Below are 13,252 nucleotides of genomic sequence, written 5' to 3'. Positions count from 1 at the left end.
GCGCCTTGCCCGCCTAGGCGTCCAGGCGGTGGTTCAACGCCTTGTCTCGCCTTACCGCTTTAAAAACCATGGTTATGTTGGCTAGGTGGGTGTGAATGTGGATTTAGAGCCAACAACCATGGTTCGAATCTTCATTTGTGCATAATTTTAGCTTTTTTACCATTTAAATATGGACCGTGGAAACTTGGTGCTTTATATAGTAGAAAAGAGATGTTTGGACCGCGGATTAGATTAAAAAAAGTATAAGGACTTCTTTGCAAAAGTGACAATGGTGGAAACCAGGAAAACTTATATAAGTAAAGACTAAAAAAAGAAGTCAAACAATAAAATACCTGAGGAGTTCCTGCACTTGTTGCTGCCATAGCTTCTGCACAAGTTGTACTAGACGCAAGCTGATGCAGAACACGCAAACAACTAAGGCGAACACGTTCTTGTGGAGTCTGTACAGTGGCCTCGGAGTGAGCTGAGTTGTCATGTTCGCTAGGTTCTGCCTTCGATGCACTGGTAGCCTGCCCAGATGCCATAGTCTCCCTTCTTCCCTCATAAGCCATAGCCGCAACAAGCTTTGGAACATAACCGAGGTAGCCAACATGGTCAGCAAGTGCTGGATGAACTCGTAGTAAGGAAACCAATGCCGCAGACAGTAGTAAAGGAAGCTCTGGGTCTGTAGCAATTGCTTCATAATGCGTAGCAGCAACAGAGGAGACATATTGATCTAGGAGCCCTTCAAGGAATCTTTTAGGGTTTCTCAGTGGAAATTTGGGGTCCTTAAGAAAAAGTCTAACATAAATTCCACCAACCTGAAATTTGGACAGCATACTGACATCTTAACTAAAGTTACAGAATTATATTATGCAAGAAAAAAGTTCTGGAATAGAAGCTACCTGTGGTTCGTCCTTCATTACATGTTGCCCAGATGCTTGTTCAGGTACATCCCAATCAACAACACGTCCTTTCATCTGCTCTTGGTAGAGGTCTGATGCCATTGTTGCTAACTGTGCAGAAAGAGAAGCTGCCATTGCGGGTGTCCATACTAGTTCAGGAGTTTCCGTTGTCTGTTCAAGAGAAGAAACAACAGCTTCACCAGGTCCATCTTTAATGGCAGAAACCAAACCATCAGGCAGGAACCTGGCAAGGGTGATTGCCACCCTGGGGCCATGCATTGGTTGTCCAACAAGTTTGCCCAATAAAGATGCAGCAGCAGCTCTTTGCTGCATAGAGATTTCCTCTACATAATATACAAGTTAAGTGATTAATATAACTTAAATAATCAGATCCATTTAAGTCGTTGTAACAAGTTAAAACGTGTATAAACTAAACCAGGTGCAGAGCAGTTAAGCGAAGCAAAGTTATAACTTCACTGGATGTTGGTAAACAATAGTAATTTCAACAATTTTTTTAGAAAAAATAAGTCAATTAATACTACTAAAACATGTGGACTGCAGTATTATGCACATTATGACAAAAACACAGGGGTAAACAAAATATCAGCCCTAACTATAGTAACAATATGTTGAAGTAAAGGTCAAACCTTGAAGTGGCAACATAAGTTCAAGAATGTAAACAACACCACCATGCTTGGCAGCAGCCCAGGCAAGCTCTGGTGTGCTGGCTAAAGAATATAGTACAGCAAGAGCTCCATCCCTGCAAGGAGGATTGCAGTGGAGTATCTGAAATAGCAAAATGAGGCTCATCCTTTCTGCAACCATAGCCTCCAAACAAGGAGCATGCTTAGTCAACAGAGAAAGAATACTTAAACAGATTTGTGGGATGCTGCTTTCAGGAGAAACATGGAGTGCAAGGCATTCAAAAAGAGGAACCAGACGCTCCTTGGTAGCAAAAACAGCAGCTAAGCCTGGATTACTTGTAAGAAGATTCTGCAATTTCAAACGAAATGATGACATGCAATTCAGTAAATGTGCCTCACACAGAAAAGGTAGAAAGAAAGTACTTTTTCAATAAAAGCACCTGAAGTGATGTTAGCCCACATTGGAGGTTTATAATAACTTCAGAATCTCCATCTGTACTTTGTTTTCCTGATGAATTGTCCATTTTTCCTTCAATAGTTGAATCACTGACTTGATCATTTTCAGAAATAGATGCTTCAATAACTGAACCATGTTGATGAATCGTCTCCTCCAAGTTAACGGAATTCCACTGTTGTACTAACTCTGCTATAAACTTGAGCAGGGCAATGCAAAATTCCTCCTGGTCACTTATTTCAAAATCCGGTTGATTGTTGTAAACTCTCAAGTATACATTACCAACGATCAATTCTTTGGATAAAGCTTCATAGGTGAAAGACTGTGATTCTGTCAAATCATATGAACCATCAGGGCCTTGACTAGCACGCTGCTGGTCTACAAATTTGAGAAGCTCCCCTCTGGTGGACGAATTCCATATGATCTGCAATAAAAGGAAGTTCTTTTTTAGCTCAAAGTCATCTGCACAAATACTGTATAGAAAGAAGTAGTGGATTCTCCAAAATATTTCTCATTAGAAGTACACAGAAAACAGATTTTAACACATGAGGCAATAACACTAACACAATATATTGAACTGGATCATGTACATAAGTTCAGCCAAATAGAACTAGATTGTATCAAAACACTTGCATAAGTTGTGAACAAGGAACACCATATTTGCTCGCTAAATAATAAGCATCGATGTATATTGATGAAGCATATGCACTAGGATTCTGAGAGTATCTGTGCATTTGCATCCAAAATAACCTTTCGGGCATACTGCATGATGCTTGAAGTTGGAATTAATTAATTATAAATACACACTGACTATCTGACATGTGCATAGACCACACTATTAGGCGCAGGTGCAATTGTGTGTGCATGCATGTTGTTAGCAAGTAGGTAATCCGTAATCATAAATCAACTTTGGAGTAAGAAGAGTACGTGTGCATAACTGCATATACCCTAAACAGACTTTATGTGCATGACCACTCTTTGGCCACATGTGCATGTGTATTAGCATGTTGCTTAACATACTGCAAACCTTGCTAATGACTGATTTACAGCATGCATACATTAAGGACAGAACTAGTGCTGGTAGGCTGGTAGCTCCCACATGAGTGGGGTCTAGGAAGGAATAACCGAGGCAAGTTATATCCCTACATTTTTGGAGAGGTTGCATCGAACCTAGGACCTTTGGCTTAGTGGGAAGGCTTCTCACCATTGCGTCAAGCCATGCATACATTGATGGTATATTTTATTTATCGAAATTATTAAATTATTCTAGGCATATAATAATATAATTAAATAGAACCCATTACCTCTGGTGATTCCAAATTTGAATTCAGATTTGATAATAACTCTTTAGGTGGGTGGTTTCTCAGCATGTCAGCAAGCTTTGGAGTAAGAAGAGCCTTTAGCGCATTGTATGCAGGTTTGTTATCTGGGTACAGTATATCATCGCTGCTGAGACCAGAAAGCTTAGACAAAGCCTGAGTTGCATGAACAGCATGCAGATTTTTAGCAATCTGCACCCTTGCCCCAACACCATGTGCCTCACATATCTCATTCTCTTCTGCTGTCGAATCATACTGAAGCAGCAGGGGTAGCACATACCTGCAAGTATATTTCAATTATATAAATCAGCGATAGGAATTTTTTTCTCCTAATGTACTATCATATTTCGGTTAGCATCTCTTTTCCACATTAATCTTAGAAGCAACAAGGATAGCAGGCAAGGCAACTACCATAAAAATCCAGCCCTGAGCAAAGCATTTTGCAACTCAGATGACACCGAAACATTTGCAGCTGTCAGCAGTGCAGCATCCACAGCTGAAGGAACAAATTCAAGTTCTGTACAATGCACAATGTCCTCAACAAGGCCACCAAACTTAAGAACCTCAACTCTTCCTGACTCAAACTGACTGAGGACAGAGAAAGTATGCATTATGTTGGTGACTATTCTTGCAGCTGGTTCATTTGCCGGTGTTGTGGGCTGAACAATGCACATACAGCGAGAAAGAAGTGTTGCCAACAAGGGGATACCACCATCCCTTATAAGTTCTTCTCCATTTAATGAAGATGATGCACATCTAAAAGAACATTACAACAGGAACATCAGATAACAAAGAAGGCGAAGATCTTAAAAAATCAAAGTGAGCAGTTTTTAAAAAATGTATAAACACAATAAAGTAAGTCCATGTTGGCTTACGTCAGCCAAATCAGCTCTGAAGCAGCTATAAGAAGAGGGGCCCTATCAGATGAAAGAAAATTGCTGTCATCCTTATCTACAGTAACTGCATTTAGCAACATAGGATAACCAGCATATTTGAATGGTTCCAAGACATCCCCATATCTCTTGTACAAGATGCATTGTGCCTTCAGCAAGAGTAGCAGCCTCCAGACTTGTGGTCCCTGCAATCCCTGCATACTAGCCTGCATATAGAAATGATAGACACTGTAAATAGCCAACAATGTGAAAATATACCTAAGTTACCTAAATAGGGTCCGCTAGTTTGCACATATTCTACTAACAATTTGTAAGAAAAGGAGTTCAATAGGCACATAGAATAATAAAATGCCAGTCATTCTAATGAAGTACAAGGGAGAATTAAGTAAAACAGTTTAAGCAACAAAAGGAGAAAGCATGAAAAGATATCATGCATAACTGGGCAACTGGTCATACAAACAGGGGGCACCTGCAATCGCTCATAGGCCTTTTGCACAGCAACAAACTTCTCCCTTCCTTCAGGGTTCTTGTCTGGATGATATTTTATTGCTAGCTTTCGGTATTGGCGCTTAAGCTTCTCTTCATCAATGTTTTCAGTTTTGTTTCCGGAATTAGCCGAACTTAAGTCAGATGGCCGCTTGCTGCTACCGTTCTCAACAAGCACGAGATCATCAAGTGAAATCTCCAGTATCTTACAGGCTTCTTCTTCAGATAAATCCATTGGACGACGAGTTAACTCTTCACGCCACATTACCAACAATGACTGCAAAAACTCCACGTGTTCTACAATGGGCCAGTTAGGAAACCTAATTTCATCACATAGGTTACGGAGGTAGTAACGATGGCACCACATCTCATCTTTCAGATTCGGATAAGTCACGGGTGGCATAGGAGCATAATCATACAACGAATGGCAATGCTGTGCTAATTTCTGAGGAAAGTCACCGAGATGCTGCAGGACCTGCCAAAAAAAAGTTGAACCAAATAATTTAAAATGATATTTAAATATCAAAACTAGAGAGCAAATGTTTTTACAAATAAAAATAAAGGATATAGATAACAGACCTGACGAATAAGGTTTTCTGCTCGCATCTTGTGGGTCCATATAATTTCTGGTGTGTCAGAATCAGACACCATTGCACCCGCAAAAGCAGAAGGGCCACTGCGCTCCAAGACATACAGCAAAGATTCTGGGAGTAGTCCACCCAGTACACTACGCTTTGCCAAAGGCAAAGATGAAGATAGTGCTGCCTCTTCACCACCATGAAAAGCTTGATGAGTATGTGTGGCCGAAAACAACTGTGCAATTGATAGGAGATTTGAACCAGGATACGCCAATGCAAAGTAAAAGGCACCAGTACTATATAATCGAATCATAGCTTTAGGATTTCTTGTAACAATAGCCTTAAGCAATGAGGCAGCTGCTTCAACGATGCTGGGTTCCCCAGTAAGCATAGCCTATACAATGCAATTTTTTTGTCAGCATTTGGTCAATGAAATTGTTCAAAAGAAAGAGAAAAATACATATGAAAAGTTGAATAAGATCATTGAATCACAAATTAAAGCATGAATTTTGATGGCATGGACAGTAGCTTATTCCTTATAACACAGCTGACAACTGTGTGCTTATATTGTGGATGACTATACTAACAGGTTTATATAGAGTTACAATTTAGTGATATTTTGAAAAAAATCTACTTATATCAGCAGAGCTTTAAGGTTGCATTCTATTAACCTGTACGCATATTAATCTGATGGTTGTAAACTAAGATACTGCCACTTTTATGTTGTATCTATCTAGTTTCCATGAAATAGCCTCTAGTTTAATGGTTAAGGCTTTCGAGTAGCACCTCCAGGTCCCGGGTTCGATCCCCCTCGGGGGCGAATTTCGGGCTTGGTTAAAAAAATCCCCTCGTTGTGCCCCGCCCGCTCTCGGGGATCGATATCCTGCGTGCCACCCTCCGGTTGGACCGTTGCAGAGTGGGCAGTTGATTGGCCCGTTAGTGATGGGGGGCAAGGATTCAGGGGTTTTCTCGGCCGGGACCATGTTTCGGTCTCTTCTTAACATAATACCTCCCCGGCCAAGTTTTTTTTTCTATCTAGATTCCAGCATCGACTTATATGGTGGTAGAAGAAAGCAAACACTTGAAGCTAGAGATAACCTGGGCCACATGAGGAAGGCATCTTGGACTTGACAATATATGTTTCACCCTAGGAGTTGGAGTTACTATTTCACCTGCATCATCAAGATCAGAGCGTGCAGATGCCATACTGTGTAATATAGATAATGCAGTGTCCCCAATCTGTACAAGGAAATGCAGTTTTATGCGAGTCAAAGAAAGTGCAAATTAATAATACAATTTTATGCGAGTCAAAGAAAGTGCAAAAAAATTGAGGAAAGAATTTGTGCTTGCTGATAGCCAACACTAAGAAGAAAAAAAGCAGCACAGGTGTGAGCATGTGTCCAACCACAAGCTGCAGATTTAATACCTGGGTAGGAGTCAAAACAGGTACTCTTACAGAAAGTGCCCATCGCAGTTCCCGTATATCCCGTAACCTTTTCCAGTCAGACATACCAGAAGCCCAACATTTTATTGTCCAATCAATTGACTTCTTTGACCACAGCCTTCTTATTGCATCCTTTTCAAGTGGCCCAACTTGTGTGCCATCTTTATCAATGTACATCCACTCTTTTGAAGGTTCCATAAATGCAGTTGCCGCGATGAGGTTAGATTGCAAAGGAATAGCTGTCCGTTCGGATGTTTCATGTGCAACAGTAAGCAAATCAACAGCCAAAACACAGCCTCCAACCAAAACACATGCTTCAACATTTGAAAGGTCATTCATCAAGGCCTATAAAAACAAGGAAAAAGAGCGAGAAGATTTATCAGCATTTGAGGGTATGTCATCAGCAGATCCATAATAGTAAATTGGTTCTTGAAAATATTGTCCAAGATTAATGTCCATGTCCAAAGCCAATGCCTAGATACTCATCAGTTGTACTGTCAGTGCCCATTGCCCAGAAAATGACCACATAATGAAGCTTGTTGATATTTGCATATTAGCATATAATGTCATCTTACCACAAAATAGAGAAAAATACACTGTGTAGAGCAACGAACCTTTAAAAGTAGTAGCAAACGATGCCTCAACACCCTATCATCTGTTCGGTCTAAGAGGACAGTAATATGTGCAGTGCCATCAAAAGGCCCAATAACTTTATAATGTTGCTCATAAACTATAGCCATTGCCCTAGAACAAAGTTCTCTCACAGAAGATCCTCCACCACCACCAAAGCCATCTAATCTCCCCATGTCACACCAATCATCAGATGATCCCAACTCATCAGGTACTGCACCATCCACAGTAAGACCAATATCTGCGTCACACAAAAATCGATGGTACAGAGCTCTAAAAAAGGCAACAGGATCACGTAATGGAAAATCCTGTGCTCGATAGTTGCTTCCGCTTTCAAGCAGGAGCCGCAAATAGTATTGCCCCACACAGACTTCTTTGAACAAGCTTGGGTAACTCACTGAAAATTCAGCATAATTCCATGAAATTCGAGGTAAGTTGTCACTACCAGCAGCATCCTCAGTGACTGAACTTCCAAGGACAATGTCATCTGTTCTTTCTTTCTCGACATCCAAGTTATGAACTTCAGCTTGCAATGCTGCCCTCAATTCCCCTCTAGTGCGTTCATTCCATATCAAATCTGCTCTGTTGTGATCTAGACTGAATGCCCTCCAAAATCCATACCAATTGCACAGGAGCCTGCCAGATCCCACAGGAGTGTTTTCCACCACAACCTGTGCAGGGACTGAAAAATCTGAATGCAATGAGCTCACAAGATTGCCATTGGCATTGGAGTCCACTGAATAAACATGTGAATCCAGCTGTGGTGCCTCGATTTGTTGATTATTTTCAGAAAGGGCCTCAGGTACAGAACCATGTGGAACTGAAACAGTGTGAGAAGGATCAATGTTTATACCTGGCGAAGGAGAGTGGGTGGAAGAGTACAGGCCAACATGCCTCTGATGAACATCTGCTCCTCCGTAAGTGCCGGCACTGGTGTGCCTGAAGGGTTCCCCATCCTCAACACCATTGGGGGGTATCCCTTGTTCTTGTACTGCCATAGTTTTAGTACCATGAACCCTCCTCTGCTGAAGTATTCGTCTCTGCCTTCTGCTCAACGGTGCTTCATCATACTGGCTCCGTGAATCTTCATCTGAACGTGTATGCAGATAAGCAACAAGTCCAGGAGGAAGTATTCTTGATAGCAAATCAAGTGCAGGTTGATAGGAATCAGCCCAAAGAGCAACAAGTTGCCGACTAACATCACGCCGTTCTCCAGCAGGAAAGAAGAAAGCATTTAGTAAATGCCTCAGAAGAGCACCATCCTTCAAGGCAGCGTCACGCATGGACTCTGCTGCTATTGCATCTTCCTCAGCAATTGTACGCATTATAACAGAAATAGTCTCTCGCACACTTTCAGCTGGATGTGCAAATAATGAAAACAAACGGCGGCGCAAACCAGCAACTTGCCGCAGTAGCTCAACAAATGTAGCATGTTGGGTCGTTTCACCATGGGGTTCACAAAGCATAGCTTCAAGGACTTCCACAACAGACAGAGATAACAATGGTGACACCGATATTGGCCTCAACCGGTTAACAAGGATCGGAACATACATTGGTTGCGAGAATAGTACAGACTTTGCATGCATGTAGGTGGCATGGGATTCTCCCCTTGTATCCATTAAGATAGATGAATCACAAGGACCACCACCAATTAGCATAGCCACAAGTCCAGCAGCTTCAGCAGCTACTCCTTCCGAACCATTCCTAAGCAAACCCATTATTCTCCCAACAGCGACAGGAAACGCCATCATATGTGATGCCATACTTCTTGATGTAAGTAGCCTGTGTAAGCATGCAACAAAACCCATTATTGTTGCTGCTGCTTTTGGAGATGGAGGCGGAAGAGGAGGAGCATCAGCAGGAAGGCTATGTGGTATGGTCGGAAGAAGGCTGATTAAGGCCATTAAGACCACTTCAGGTACTTCAATATTGACAGGCACTCCAGTGTATGGTACACATGCATTAAACTCCCTTATTCTACGCCACAATCTGATTTTTGCTCCAGGAACAGTGTCAGATGACGCTACAGCCTCTTTAGCAGCTGCAGCCAGATGTTTTATGTGCATGGTAGCAGACTCCATATCAACAGAACTATGATGGGGCATCTGAAGATGTGATACCCCGCAAGGCGGATCTATCCGATGACCAGGCATTGTTAACCTTGGTAGCACTGGAATTGCACACTGTCTCTGAAAACAACAAAGAAAAAAAAGGAAACATGAGTCGCAAGGTCAAGATGAGCATTACAGAAAATACATGTATCATGACCACACCCATGGCCATGAGCATAGATTAGTACTCTACACTCATCTGTGTCCTACTCTATGCTTGACTCTAAAAAACTGAGTAACATGAGGAAAATCAATCCAAGTAGGAGAAATGGACATGCATAATATGTCATGGACCTTCGGTCCATGGGGATAGCTGTCTTCTCCGGCGAGGTTATACCCCTCTGCCGCAGGCTTGGTTCTAGGGTAGCAGCCCTAGGCGCTTGGGAGGGTCATTGCAAGAGAGAGAGATCGGTTTGATAATGACCTTGCTTGATTTATTCCCTGCTGCCATGCGGCTTATAAATAGCCCTATGGCTAACCAACTTCTCCTACAAACTCTCAACTAACTCCTACTTTCTTAGACTTATCTGCTGCTAACCAACTCTCCACAATTCTCTCATCTCAATCTTATTCTCTAGCCTTATCCCAACTCATCTCAATCTTATTCTTTCCTTTCCTGCGGGTGCGGACTGCATGGTGGTGACCGCTCCCTATGATGCCCATGACATCTGTTAGACTACCCGTCTAGGGTTTGTGTTATTCCCCTTGTAATGACCGTTATACCCCTGTGTAATGGGCCTTGGCCCAGTTACTCACTCTATTTAATATCACTCCCAACCCCTGTTTAGGGTATGGGCACACATTCCAACATGGTATCATAGAGCTAGGGTTAGTTTTCCCGCCGCCGTCCCTCTTCTCCCGCCGCCGGCACCCCAGCCGCCGGCCTCCCTCTCCCTCCCAGCCGCCGGCTCCCCAGTCCCTATCCCTCCCTGCCGCCGGCTCCACCAGCCGCCGGCCCCTGCCCAGGCGCGGAGCGCCCCTCTGCCCCTGCGCGCCCGCCGCCGCCTCCCGTCTCCCCTCCCCTGCGTGCTCGTCGCGCCCAGGGCCCCTCTACCCCTGCGCGTCCGCCGCCGCCGGACCCGACCCCGGACGCCGCCGCCGGCCTCCCTCGGCCGCCGGTCTTCCTCCCCTGCGCGCTCGTCGCGCCCAGGGCCTCTGCCCCTGCACGTCCGCCGCTGCCGGCCTTCCCCCTGTGAGCGGCGCCCGACATCCCACCTCGACCAGGCACCAGGCCCGCAGGGAGCGGCGCCCGTCGTCCCTGCGCCTCCTCGACCAGGCGCCTGGCCAGGCCGCGCCCCTGCCCCTGCGACCCCGCCGCCATGGACGACAACACCACTGCCGCCACCGGTACCATCGCCCCCGCTGCAACCGGCAGCGAGCCCGCCCATGGAGGGGCCCCTTACATCACCGGCCTCGGACCGCTCCACGCCTCATCCCCGCTGCCCCTGCATCGCACCTCCCCGCCGGGCTTCCCCGCCTTCGCTTCACCCACCTGGAGTCATCGTGTCGCACCCTCCACCATCCCCACCACCGACCCCCCGCTCGTCAGCACCCTCGCCTCGATCCAGGCCGCTGTGACGGCCTCGCGGGAGCGCGAGCGCGCTGCCTCCATCGCCCTGGAGCGTGAGCGTGCCCTGGGCGCTGCTCTGACTACCCAGATGGCCACCACGCAGCGTCTCCTCGGCCACCCGACTCTCGCCGATGCGGAGCCCCCAGAGGACCCCCACGCCTCTGACCTCGACGCCGACCTCATCGCTGCTCTTCACGCTCAAGCAGCCGGCCTGCACAACATCCGGGCCCTCGTGTCCGTGGTGTTGGATCCGGCGTCTCCCCACTACTCCCGTTGGCGAGGACAGGTCCTTCTCACACTGCGGCGGTTCGTCCTCGACGACCACGTCCTCATCGACCACGACACTCCGTCACCTCGCTCCTGGTGCCTCATGGACAGTGTTGTCCTCTCGTGGCTCCACGGCACCATCACCGTCGAGCTACAGGACATCATCCGCGACCAGGCGGACACTGCGCGCCAGGCGTGGCTCGCTCTCGAGGACCAGTTCCTCGGGAATCGAGATGCTCGGGCACTCCACCTCGACGCCCAGTTCCACCTGTTCTCTCAGGGGGACCTCTCCGTGGGCGAATACTGCCGCCAGATGAAGGGCCTGGCTGACTCTCTCCGCGATCTCGGCGAGCCCGTTGCCGATCGCACCCTGGTGCTGAACCTCCTGCGTGGCCTCAGCCCCCGCTACGGCCACCTAAAGGCTCTCATCAAGAGGAGCGTACCCTTCCCCACCTTCCACGCCGTGCGGAACGAGCTACTCCTCGAGGAGCTTACCATGGCGAATGAGGCACCCACTCCTGCCTCGGCCCTCTACAGCGCTCCTACCAGTGGTCAGCCGCCTTCAGGGGGCCAGGCCACCCGCCCTCCGTCGACCGGGGCTCCCACCCGCCCCCCACCTGCCGTCCCGGCGGCCCCTCGTCCGCCTTCCACGACCGACGGGGGTCGTCGCTCCCGCAAGGGCGGCCGTGGGAGCGGCGGCTCCTCTCGTGGTGGTCCCTCCAGCCGGGGTGGCGGCCCCGCGTGGCCGTCATTCTACAACCCCTGGACCGGAACCATCGCCATGTGGCCGGGCCAGGCACCGAGTACCCCCCGTCCTCCGGCGCCAGCCCTCCTGGCTACACCTCACTACGGCACACCTCCTTATGGTGTTCCCGTCGTGCCCCAGGCTCCGCCCGCGCTCCTGCCCCCGGGGACCCACACCTCGACGCCTTGGTCCCCGCCGGTCGGTGGTTGGGACAGCGCCTCCCTCGCCGCTGCATTCAGCACCATGGCGATGACCCCACCCTCCTCCGACTGGGTGATCGACTCCGGTGCCTCGTACCACACCACTCCCACGGCAGGCACACTCTCTCGCTCTCATCCCCCCCTCCCCTCTCACCCATCCTCGATCGTCGTTGGAAACGGTTCCACTCTACCAGTCACCTCAGTAGGTGCCTCGGTTCTCCCTGGGCCGTTTTACCTCAACGATGTTCTCGTAGCTCCCCACATCACTCACAACCTTCTTTCTGTTCGTCGATTCACCACTGACAACTCCTGTTCCATTGAGTTTGACCCCTCTGGTTTTTCTGTGAAGGATCTGGCCACCAGGACCCTTCTCGCCCGCTGTGACAGCTCGGGGCCACTCTACACGCTCCAGCCCTCCACCGCCGGCGTGTCTCCACCTCCTGCCCTGGTCTCCACCACCTCCTCCACCACATGGCATCGACGTCTCGGCCATCCTGGACCCGACGTCATGACCAAGATTACCAGTAGTCTAGATCCTTCATGTAGTAGGGGACATTTTGAGGGTCTCTGTCATGCTTGTCAGTTAGGCCGACATACTCGTCTCCCATTTACTACTTCTTCTTCTCGGGCTGAGCAGGCTTTTGACCTGGTTCACTGTGATCTTTGGACCTCCCCTGTACTCAGTCTTTCTGGCTATAAATACTACTTGGTGATTTTGGATGATTTTTCCCATTTTCTCTGGACCTTCCCGCTTCGTTTGAAGTCGGACACATTCACCACTCTCACACACTTCTTCACCTGGGTATCCACTCAGTTTCGTCGCCCGGTCCGTGCTCTGCAGTGTGACAATGGCCGCGAGTTCGATAACAACGCCTCTCGATCCTTCTTCCTCACTCATGGCGTCCAGTTGCGTCTCTCCTGCCCCTACACATCTGCACAGAACGGTCGAGCCGAACGCATGATCCGCACCACCACTAATATGCTCCGCTGCCTCCTCTTCCAGGCGTCTCTCCCTGCCAGCTACTGG

The 13,252-nt window shown here is 47.5% G+C and overlaps 1 protein-coding gene across 2 annotated transcripts in view; it reads right to left on the bottom strand.

Annotated features, from left to right (window-relative positions):
- LOC100272361 (uncharacterized) overlaps positions 1 to 13,252 on the bottom strand; it is a 33,325-nt gene that overhangs the window by 7,034 nt on the left and 13,039 nt on the right. For both annotated transcript variants that reach the window (XR_002266902.3, NM_001359605.1), the window contains exons 7-18: positions 7,317 to 9,521; positions 6,685 to 7,047; positions 6,357 to 6,497; positions 5,260 to 5,652; positions 4,664 to 5,155; positions 4,177 to 4,400; positions 3,713 to 4,057; positions 3,287 to 3,581; positions 1,969 to 2,406; positions 1,532 to 1,877; positions 885 to 1,228; positions 333 to 800 (exon numbers count right to left, since the gene is read on the bottom strand). Coding sequence is in view for 1 of the 2 variants with exons in the window: in NM_001359605.1 (NP_001346534.1) it covers positions 333 to 800; positions 885 to 1,228; positions 1,532 to 1,877; positions 1,969 to 2,406; positions 3,287 to 3,581; positions 3,713 to 4,057; positions 4,177 to 4,400; positions 4,664 to 5,155; positions 5,260 to 5,652; positions 6,357 to 6,497; positions 6,685 to 7,047; positions 7,317 to 9,521 (6,054 nt within the window). In the remaining variant the exon portion in view is untranslated. The remainder of the gene's footprint in view (positions 1 to 332; positions 801 to 884; positions 1,229 to 1,531; positions 1,878 to 1,968; positions 2,407 to 3,286; positions 3,582 to 3,712; positions 4,058 to 4,176; positions 4,401 to 4,663; positions 5,156 to 5,259; positions 5,653 to 6,356; positions 6,498 to 6,684; positions 7,048 to 7,316; positions 9,522 to 13,252) is intronic.

Source organism: Zea mays, chromosome 1 (assembly GCF_902167145.1).
Source record: "Zea mays cultivar B73 chromosome 1, Zm-B73-REFERENCE-NAM-5.0, whole genome shotgun sequence".
Taxonomy (NCBI): Eukaryota; Viridiplantae; Streptophyta; class Magnoliopsida; order Poales; family Poaceae; genus Zea; species Zea mays.
This window is presented reverse-complemented; position numbering and strand designations above follow the sequence as displayed.